General features: G+C 37.4%; 1 protein-coding gene across 1 annotated transcript in view; it reads right to left on the bottom strand.

Moving 5' to 3' along the window:
- Positions 1 to 11,208, bottom strand: part of ARID2 (AT-rich interaction domain 2) — a 103,310-nt gene that overhangs the window by 1,911 nt on the left and 90,191 nt on the right. Inside the window, exons 17-21 of the mRNA XM_032187423.1 lie at positions 10,697 to 10,845; positions 5,225 to 5,363; positions 5,047 to 5,132; positions 2,137 to 2,260; positions 1,960 to 2,051 (exon numbers count right to left, since the gene is read on the bottom strand). Coding sequence (XP_032043314.1) covers positions 1,960 to 2,051; positions 2,137 to 2,260; positions 5,047 to 5,132; positions 5,225 to 5,363; positions 10,697 to 10,845 — 590 coding nt within the window. The remainder of the gene's footprint in view (positions 1 to 1,959; positions 2,052 to 2,136; positions 2,261 to 5,046; positions 5,133 to 5,224; positions 5,364 to 10,696; positions 10,846 to 11,208) is intronic.

Here is an 11,208-nt window from a genome sequence, read left to right as displayed (position 1 = left end):
GTTGCTACCACTGAGGTAACCAGCAGAGTCCAGGACAAAACACTACCCCTGCTGAAGAAATTGGGTCAGTCCTGAAGCAGGTTTGGCTCTATTAGCTATGTGGGTAGCAGTACCTGAACTTGCTAGCCTTAAGTAAAAATAACTGAAGTGGGGATACAACAGACTAAGGAAATGATTCAGGCTAATTCTGGTCCAGTAACTAAGCTTCTGCCCACAGCTACCTACCCTGCTGCTCTGCTGAAGATTCACAGTTCCCAGCAGACTGTCAGAAGGGAAGACCCTGCCCCAGAGACAGGCACCTTCCCTCATGACCACAGGCAGCAGTGGGAGAAACTAGCATAAAATCAGACAGTGCTCAGGACAAAAACAATGAATGAGGCAAAGCTGTCAGGGAAGACTGAGTCTTCTTTCATTCAGTAGCTACTTGTTCATATCCTGTGAAAGAAACTGAGTGCATAGATCACAAGCCTCATACCAACACCTGTGTAAGAGATGGGTATAATACAGCACAGAAAGTCCCTCAAAGACCCTCAACACATGGAACACTACAACTGTGACGAGTATACAGCATGCATTTACATGGACCTGGTAGAGGAAAATATTTGATGATGCTGCCAGTGGTAAGGTTCACAGCAAAAACTTGTTCCATGTTTGATTTAATTAATGGAACTTTTTGTGTTTCTCTAACACTGGAACGTTCACAATTAATCATTAGGAAAGTGCTACAAAAATACTTAATGAATATTATAGATAAAGATCTAAGCTTTTAAAGTTTTCTTAAGCCTGGGACCACTGAGATCATAGACTAACTCAGGTTACAAGGAACCTCTGAAGTTATGTGGTCTCACTTCTGCTCAAAGCAGGGCCAAGTGCTGGATCGCACTGCTCAGAATTATATCCAGCTGGGTTTTGAATGTCTGAGAGGACAAAGATTGCACAGCCTCTTTGGGGAACTTGTTGCAATGTTTGACCACTCTTAATTCACAATACCTAACTGGATTTTCCCTTGGTGTGACTTCTGCCTGCTTCCCCTTAAGCCTTTCACCATACTGTTGAAGAAGAGTTTGGCTCTGTCCTCACTACAACCCCCATTCAGACAGCCAAAGACAACAGGAGGGGTTCTACAACCAGTACCAAGACTGCTAACCCTGACTTGACCTCCCCACTCAGTAGAACTGAGAAAATATCCTTTCATGACAGTTTTTTGAAGAAGAAAGTAACTTTAACAGATTCTCATTAGAAATAATTACTTCCCCTATGATGAAGCTGTGAAACAATACAAAGCAAAAACAGGAAAACACTCAGCCTGTAAATTCTTGGAGAAATAGGAAGTGAAACACATGGTGATTGCTGGCACAGTAACTACTCCTACTGCATCACAAAGAACATTTCCTGCTTGGTACCACAAGTCAGCATTGTACCATTTACTTACTGAAGGATCTTCTACAAGCCAGAGAAAAGCTGACTGAGTCACTCATTAGAATTACCCTGACTTTGGAGGGAAAAGTAACAGGGAAGCACCGAACATGGAATGCAACTGCGTGTCACTCCACAACACAATAAAAACTTCACCTAAGATCATTCAACCCTTTCTCAAGTTGAGATAAAAGTGTACGGTCAATGGGAAGTTCCTTACAGAAGAATTAATTTTCAGAGCCACACAGTACTGCCTTCGGGAGAAAAAGGGACAGACGCACTGCAAAGACTTCTCTCATCTCCAAAAATTTAACCTGTCAAATTTACCAAATTTCCAAAGTCTGGATCACAAATACTATCTTAAATAAGATGATGCTGAGCAGTTGCATGGGGAACTAAGCACTGAGGAACTAATAAAGAAACTGTCAATATACATAGTAGTGTTCTTTTTTAAAGGCTAAGTAAATACTACCTATTATTTGTTTCCTAACAGAACAAAAGCAACACTGCCCACTAGTATTAGAAGAATTGTATGATGCTTACCTGCGACCACATTCTGAATATTTACCAATATTTTTTAATATTAAGGCAGCTGTTAATCGGATGTGTTTAGTTATTGGTCCCTCTTTTTCATCCTATAAAAGGAAAGAAAAAAAATGTTAAAGATCCATAGTAGTAGGTAATAATTAATATCTAATACTTGAGTCAACCAATACTTACTGTGAAATCTCTGAAGACGAGGTTTCTTGATCCCCTCCTTAACGCCATTAGGGCAGCACTTGGATGATTCACAATGGCCTTCTGTGCTCTGGGAGCAGCAGGAGTACCCCCTACAGCTGGCGGCCTACATTAGCAAAGAAAGAATTAATAAACTTTACACCACGTTCTGATAAACTAACAACTTATTAACATATTTTGACAACTTTTTTTTTTAATCTATTTCAACAGAGACAGAAAGATCCATTAATTTTTAGTGCTGATATGCAATTTGTCTTTTCTTTCCACAGCAAGAAACCTTACTGCAAAGCCATCAGAAGAGTCATAAGCTTTATTTTGTGTGGGGAAAAAAAACCTGACCATTCTTGAAGAAGTACTGCTCATCACCAATGACATCTGTGATGGAAAGTAACAACATATTGTACTAATAACAGAGCTACTTTCCTGAAGCGTACCTACTTAAAGGAACGTTTTATTACATAGAATATAACAGGAACAGTGATAATGGCTATACAAACATCATCTGAGATTGGGGCAGGACTGTCCTAAAAATATAGCTGTTTAAAACTTGACACGGCTAGGACCATTAAACACTGAGACAATATAAAACACGTATTAGCTGTGCTTAGTAAGCAATGTAAGGCAACATGATCCAAGTTATGATCTAAGACATAAAACACTAAATTGTTAAATCATACCGAGCATCTGTAAAACCAGTTACTGCAGCTTTCAAACAGATTAAGAACTTACTCAGTGTATTTTATAAAGCTGGTACAAATAAAGACAGTGAAAGCAAATCCTCAGTTTTCAGTATGAACACTGAAGTCAAAATTCTTCCACGTGAAACGTTGAAATGAGCCATACAACTGGAGTTTAGAATGCGTAAGTGTGCAACTTAATGAATAAGTCTTTAAGTGTCGTAATATCATCAAGCGATGATTGCAGCATCAGTGGTGAAATATGACTTCCATAGATTTAGTAATATTCTAGTACCCTAGTAGAACTAGGGTACCAGAACCCCAAGTAGTACCCTGGGTAGAACATATCAACATACTAAAAACAAAGTAGTGCTTGCAAAGGTAGCATAAATCAAATGTAAATGTGTTTGTCTTTTTTTTTTTTTTTTAATTAAAGCCAGCCTGTAAGAATATTAGAATATTGAGGCACTTTCCAGCAAAGAGAAGTGAAAGTCTTTACAAAGGAAAAAGAGAAGGGCAGGGGCTGAATTAAGGAACTGTTGGGAAATGACATATGCTTATAGAAGACTGCAGCACAGTAATTATTGATCTTCCTTTTTAATTCCTGGAACATTGTTGTTTTTCTTATATTGTGAAGAACAAGGATTTATCAACCGAGGCTGTTCCAAATGTCTCTCTTCAACAGCTATCATAATAGGATCTAGAAAGCTGAAGTACTTTTGCCTTGATTCTAGAAATACTGAAAAGGGGCAATTGTAATGAATACAGATTGCCTTCTCTTTTTGATTTTGGAAAAAAGGGTCTATAAAAGAGTTACTCAGATCTCAAGTAGACCGACTTGTGTCTCCATGCACATATGCATCTCAAGAACATCTGGAGTCCTAAAATTTCTTAATTATGTTATCAATTTAATATCAGAAATTAATATCATATCATTCACTTTATGATTAAAGTTTCCCCATTCCCATGCTGCATGAAGAACATTTTTGATAGCTCACACAACCACCTACGCTGACCTAATTAGGGAATTCTGCCTTACAAGAGGGCATGTATGAAAGCCTTTTTTTTTTTTCCCTAATACACCTATCTGTGCCAATCCTAAAGAACCCTGCAGGAACAGAGCTTTTGGATGTGTTATATGATGAAACTTTTCTGAAATGGCAGAGTTGAAACCACATCATACTAGTAGATTGTATCATCAGCCCTACGCTTCCCACTTACCAAGTATTTAAGACTATATTACCATCATTCTTCACTTTGTGGTTTTCAGAGGTCTGAATGCTGCTTAGTGTAATGAAACAAGGCACTATAATGCAACCATAAGTCTGTGCTGAGAAGTTTGGGGATTTTTATTTTTTTATATACAAACAAACTAAATTTCTCAGCTTTCATACTCTGTTTTCTCTCTCTGCTGCCTCCAGCAGCTCGGTAGCAATTTAACTAGCTACATCACAGTCTGCCTGTGATTACCAAGTAATCACAACTTTGGCTTGCAACAAAGAAATTCCAGTTAGTTACTCACAAAGCCCTGGTCTTAATACACTTATACAAGTATCTGAGCCCTGAATAACTCCAACAGTAACACAACCATCCCAAAAACACCACAGAAACGTATCACACTCTATAGTATTTATTCCAGATGGCTGCAAAAACTCTGGGAAAAAGGAGAGCCAAACCTGAATCCAGGTAGCAGCACAAAATAAGAAGACCTAGAGGTCATGGTATTTATCTTGATTAACTTGTTTAAAACGATGTTTATTATAAGAGTACCTGAATCAAATTAGCCCAAATTTTGACAATAAAACTGGAAGGAACACAGCAAGTTGTAAGACAACTCAGCTGAAAGAAAGAACACAACTGTACACAGCAAATTACTTTCCATTTGCATTACAACCACCTTTCTGTTACAATAAAATGCTGCCCAGTTGTGAAAAATCAGTAGAGTACATTATGAACAATGTTCACTACTGAGTGCTGACAAACATACCTTAAGGGACTACCTGCTCTTTTAATGGTAACTGTGACCATGTCTCCCACATCAGAATCTTTTCCCTCTTTTGCTTATTTTCTCTTAATGCAGTGGACTTCAAATTTGATTACTGTTATGGACTTTTATCAGTTTCACCTGATAAACCAAGTTATAAACACACAAATTCTTCCAATGATTTCTAATATTCTTATTTTCTCTATTGCTAAGGAGGCTCAGGTCTCTTACTTATTGGAAGGCTTCTGATTTCCTGCTTGCCCAAGTTCATCTTGCTTTAGTCCTGCAAGCAAAGCATCTCTGGAACAATGCTTATCCTGTTTGGGGAAAAAAGGAAGACAGAGTGTGTGAAATTTTCCCATGAAATCCTTACTGTTTTCTGAAGTAGTATGCGAAAGAAAATCTGCACCTGTAAATGGGTAATGAAGGAAAACCTCTGCCGCTGGAAAGGTTCACATCCCTCCCATAAGCACTGCCCTGGGTAGACATCTTTTCCTCCATGTTCAGTTGCTGCATGATAGAAGACCTGTGATGGTGTTTGAAACCACCTAAAAAAAAAAAAGGGGGAAAGGAAAATTTAAAGTTTTTTTTCAGTTAACGATAAAGGGCAACTATCACAAATATAACCCATACTGGCTACACATTTTTATTTTCTGAAAGAAAATATGAAATGATAAATGAGAAGATCTAAACGTCTAAATGAAAAAAGCATGTATATATTTAATCAGTGAGCTACCAATAAATGGCAATATGGCTTTGCTGAATCTAATTGAAATATCTTTTTTTTTTTTTTTTTTAATTTTACTCAAAAAATGCATCCTAATTGCAACAGGTAACTTCTTTGCAATACAATAAAATAAGGTACAAAACTACAAGTGCTAAAAATTTGGATTTCATGTATTATTTTTTTCTGTTTTCCTTCTTTACTGGCAGTCATACTCGGACCTTATACGAACTTTAATGTGGAGAAATGGGATACAGACAATTCATCCTATTTGCTCTCAACACTTCATGCTTGACAAAACTGGTGGAGAATAAGGGATCAGTGTAAAATTAGTGCTTTTTAGCCCCTGAAATTTAAAAATCAAGGAAATGAATAGATGACATTTCCTGATACACACAAAAGTTGGAAGATATCAACTTATATGACCCCTTTCAACATATTCACTTAAACCTCTATTTTTAAATGACTTCCCAAAATGTCAAACAAAGCGCTTTGCATCCCCACAGCCCCAAAGCATACGGCATTAGATACTTCAGCAAACAAAGTGCTTCTGCATCAACATAAGAGATGAAGTTGTACTAAGCCTGGCCCTGTAATACTCAGGAGTGTATATAAATGTGTATATAATGTGTTTTTTTGATGTTCTATTTGGTAAAAGCCTGTTTGGCCTGATAAGGGTTTTCTTCCATGTCAGCATGATAGAAAAGTTACAGCTCATTTTGAATGCCACCTCAACAGTTCCTAGATCTGCATTTTCAAATTGTCACACGTGTTAAAATAATACGTTTTGTTGTCTATTAGATGGCAATGCAGACTCACTGTATTTCAAAACATACAAAATGAAAACTGGGGATGACTAAGATTTTTCTTTTTAGCCTAGATATATTTTAAAATATAACTCAAGCATCACAAATTACATCTCCTACTTCAAGAAACAAACGAAAAAAAAATGGCCAAAAGAAAAGAAGTACTTAGCCACTTACAATTCATTTGAGTTCAAGTAACCCAGTTCATGACCACGTGCTTAAGGCTTGACAGAATAGGCCTGGTAACACAGCTGCTGCCTTTTGGGGAGTCGTTACCACCCGCAGCCTTCACACCTTTGCTGGATGGAGGCCACCACCGCAGCAGTCTTACTGAAGAGGAAACGCCCCCACCTCAGCCAATCCAGTTCACACACCAGCATTTCAGTTTCAATTAACACAAAACGTATTTGCGGTAAGATGTGGGACTGAACTCACTGGGCTGAACAGTGCCAAGAGGGAGATGACCCCAGCCAGAGACTTACAGGAAGCAGCCACGGGTGAGCTTAAGCCTACAGCAGTGGTTTATGGACAAGTTTGAGTCACCTCCTTCCATGTCCCACTGCCCAGCTCAGTGCTGCCCTTCGTGCAACACTTGGGATTGATACACGGGCCTAAGCATCACCTGCTGTTACCTGAACCTCACGGCAGTGTCAAAGGGCTCATTTCATGCAAAGACAAACCTTCGTTATGAACTGAATCCTACTCCAATAACTGCCTGTAATTCAGCAGTTACCTTCCACATAGCAATACATATTGCTTTCTTAAAAAATAAAAAAAAGAATATCCATCTTTTCCATCCCAGCTGTTACTGAATGGAAGCTGGGAAAAAATACCTGCCTCGTGCTGTTGGTCCAAACAGAAAATACAATGAATATACAGTGTTTTACATCTACATTTGCTCAACAGCAAAAGCTGATCTTTCAGAGAAAAGAGACATCTTTCCACAATAAAGGAGAAAGTCAGTACGTAAACTTAAGTCTAGCACTTTATGAATAATCCCTGGCATGGATGAAACAAATTTCCTGGCATACATGAAACCCCAAATGTAGTTTGAAACACTTTATTCAACACAGCTTTATTTTTCTTAAAGCCTCACCGTTTCAACAGTGTTTGTTTGTTCACTCTATAATGCATTCAGTGCTATACTTCAAGCAGTGATCTAAAAAGATTCAGATTTACTACAACTTTGTGAGAAAAAACTACTTTTGGCAGTACAAAATTCTATTCAATAACTTAGGCAGCACAGTCAGACTCCATAATACTAGTTTGCAAAATTTAAAATTTATTCAGAAAAGAAATATCTATTTATTCATGAGCCTTAAATCAACATTTCGCTATAGTAATAAAAAACCTTAAGTACTGAGAATATGGTCAGTTGAACCTAAACTCTTCGTTTCACACTTAATTTCTCCATCATTCTGTTCAGCTGCTGCACAGACCTAATAGCTGATCTGACAGGCAGTGGAGATTCGATAGCAATTCCAATTTATTTTTTAAATATAAAGCAATTTAAGAGCAGACATCTCTGCCTACTTGTGAAACAAAGTAACAGCTTTTAAATTAACCTGCTTACAATTAGCAGCACTTGCAGACAGCTGAACTTCAAAGGAAAACACCTACTTTCTGTACCAACCATAATGCAAAGCAGCATGCTGACAGCTTTCAGAGCTTTACCTCCACTTCAGATACTGAACCAGAACTCATCTGGGAGAGGCTGATCGTTACAAGTATTTGCATATAGCTGGGCCTGATCTCGTTGTGGTCTTCAGATACTACAAGTAATGAGGACTGTGTAACGTACAGGTTATATACATCAAACTCTGTAGGGTGAGGTACCAACCTCTTAGTGTAACGCTTCAAAATTAAATTCAAAAACAAAGCAAGAGAAGCCAGCAAAACCAACCACACCTTTGGAATCCTGCTTATCAACATTTATTGTGACTGTCAATAAAATGTTTCTGAGGGTCTTCACTGCCTCCTGCAATGCAGACTGGAAGGAACACTTAATGCGACTATATTGTGAGAATAAAACTAACAGACATGCTCACAGAACACAAGGGTAAATGACTATCAAATTAATCCACTGTCCTATCTTCCTGGTAAACCATGAATACCACAAAAGAAGCACTGTTCAATCACAGTGGTATCACAACGATAAACCTGCCTGCTTAATACCTAAGGGCTAGGCAAACATGAATCCAAGTATTGGATGCAAAAGTAACAAGGCAGGCTAATAACTCACTCAAAAGAAACTTATTTCCTGCTTAAACAACAATAGGAGCAGCAAAGATTGTAGCTGTTTTCAGTGTAACTCTCAATAATAGGTGGCAGTTCCAGATTTTTATGGCAATTAGAAACAGGAAGCCTACAGGAGATTCGATGCTGCTGATTTTTATCAAGCTGTTGAAAGAATATGCATAAGCTATATGCATATGATTAAGTTGCTAACTTAACATTTTGATTCTTCACCACTAAGAATGCTGAGTGTAAGATTTGTCAAAACTCTTTTTAGGCTGGGGCTGAAATAAATATTTAAAAATCAGTGTAAGAAAAAGAGATGTGTACTACAAGGACTAGATTTCAACAATGCAAAATCTCTGAGGGCTTTAAAAGTAACGGGACAACTATGAACAAAAACCGGTATAGTAACTACAGGAGAAACTAAAGGAGAAGTACAGTATCTTTAAACTACAAGGCAGAGACCAACTTGTAAAATATTGACCCTGTAGCTCTTGACTCCAGTTTCAGGAAAAATTACCAGAATAATACCTTAAAACAGACTTGGAAGAAGACTGATAACTGTATTGTTCCTCCTCCTGCCCCAAGATTTGTCTGCACGTATGTACATCTTAGTTCACATGACATCAGCTTGTTCCACGGCTAGATGCCACTTCAATTCTACACAACTCATCCTACACGACTGAAGACATAGACAAAAGTTGGTGACTAGCTTATGCTTCAAAACTGTAATTCATCAAACTCTTCAAGATGGTATAAATTGCCAAAGCTTCTGTTAGGAAATACTCCCAAATTTTCACTTCTATCCCAGTATATCCACTCTTCTACCAACAAAGGTATTTATATGTATTTATTGTGAAGCTAGTGGAGTATGGATGGATCTAGAGCTGTACTTATTCTATAGCCTTACATGCATTTCTTACATAGCAATAAATTGTGTCACCTACCAAAGACACAAAAATCACTTTTAAGGTGAAATTAAGGCAAGGATTTAAAAAGCCACAGTAGATATCTATAGTACCAGCCAGAATCTTACATAAAATCCATATATCTTGGCATTGACTTAATGGTCTTTTAATTGTTTGTAAGGAATGAAAGAAACAGAACCTACAACTTAATGGGTCTACAAATTAACTGTCCTTCAGTATTCCTCCTCTAAGTTTTGTTCAAATGCCTCATTTTCACCATTAGTTCCAATAGTTCTAATTTTTCCATAGTTCCATTCCTACTTTCTGAATGTCTACACACCAGCTTTCTGTCAAATCAGCTCATCTTTATGCTCCCTTTGTCTTGTCCTACAACTACAAAGTGTCTCATCCTTTTTCTTGCCCATTCTAAACTTACCTAATTTCTGTCACTGTTTTCAAAGTGGCTATTTGACAACTACCTTTGTTTCAGAAGTCTGTATCCTTCACCGAGAACTTCTCACGCTCACAAACCAACGTTATTTTAAAAATCAGTATCCAAAACTCTGTTAGCTCACCCCTCTTCTTTTTTTCCTAAATAAAAATATCTTTTTTATGGACAAAAACAGCAAATCAAACAAGTCCAATCATTGCTGTCCAATCTTATGGCTAAGTGCCTTTTTACTTCCTTGTGTGACATGGCGTCCTGTGGTGCACAAATGGCACCAATAATAACTAAAATTAGTCATAACCTAAACAAGACTTTGACCAGGACAAAGAATTGCAACACCCTGCTCTTGCAAAACTGGAAACACAGGAAATATATTAAAGGATGGATACATAAAATAACATCTAGATATTATTTGTAACTGGAGTACAGTCACTATTTTTCTATTTGCAACGCAGAGAACAAGCATCAGAGCTAGGATTATTTTTTCTTGCTCAACTATATGGAAGTATATTATTTATAACTGAAGAACCAATATATTAAAAGAAAGCCACCAAATACATTTTACGTTCTGAAGTATAATTGAAAGCAGCTAAATGACTTGCGCTCTTCCATCCCCTCAACATTTTTCACTTGTTCTTTTTCCTATTAACCACGTATAAGGTACCTTAAGGAAACGAAATGGATAGAACTTGTCATATAACTTTACAAGCATCGGCTAATTATTAGTAGAACTTAGTTAAATAAAAGAGCCATTTACTTTTTACAAGATTGCCACAGACACATGAAGTTCTGTCCAGGTTTCTTCATTTGCTCTGCATGCTGACTTGCTGCAGTGTATGAAGGTGGCTGCAAATTGATCTGCTGGCCTTGTACTTGCACAGTTGGTATTGACGTCGCAGGTGTGCTCTGCAGAAAGGGTTAAAACACGGTTTTAAACAGGGCATATAACAAGACATGACACATACAGTTTGCTATTTGCTCAAAGATCTTTTGTTTTATGCTTCAATCAACCAACAATTTTTCAGATTTTAACAGTTTAATCTCCAAATAAGCATTAACAGACATAATAAAGAGGGATAGATACAGCTTTTACACTTTTTACAGCTTTTACTTTATTATTTATGCAGAAGTTTCTAGCATTCAGACTCCTACATCTTATGCCCAAATTCAAATACAGAATTATGAATGCAAAGGTATTTCTCAAGGGCACCAGAGGAAGAAAGGTTCTCTTTATTTTGCAAACGCTTTATTTGTTCTTAAAGAAAAACT

The sequence above is a fragment of the Aythya fuligula genome, chromosome 1, assembly GCF_009819795.1.
Source record: "Aythya fuligula isolate bAytFul2 chromosome 1, bAytFul2.pri, whole genome shotgun sequence".
In the NCBI taxonomy this organism is placed as follows: Eukaryota; Metazoa; Chordata; class Aves; order Anseriformes; family Anatidae; genus Aythya; species Aythya fuligula.
The sequence above is the reverse complement of the archived record's forward strand: the minus strand, read 5'-3'. Positions and strand labels throughout refer to the sequence as shown.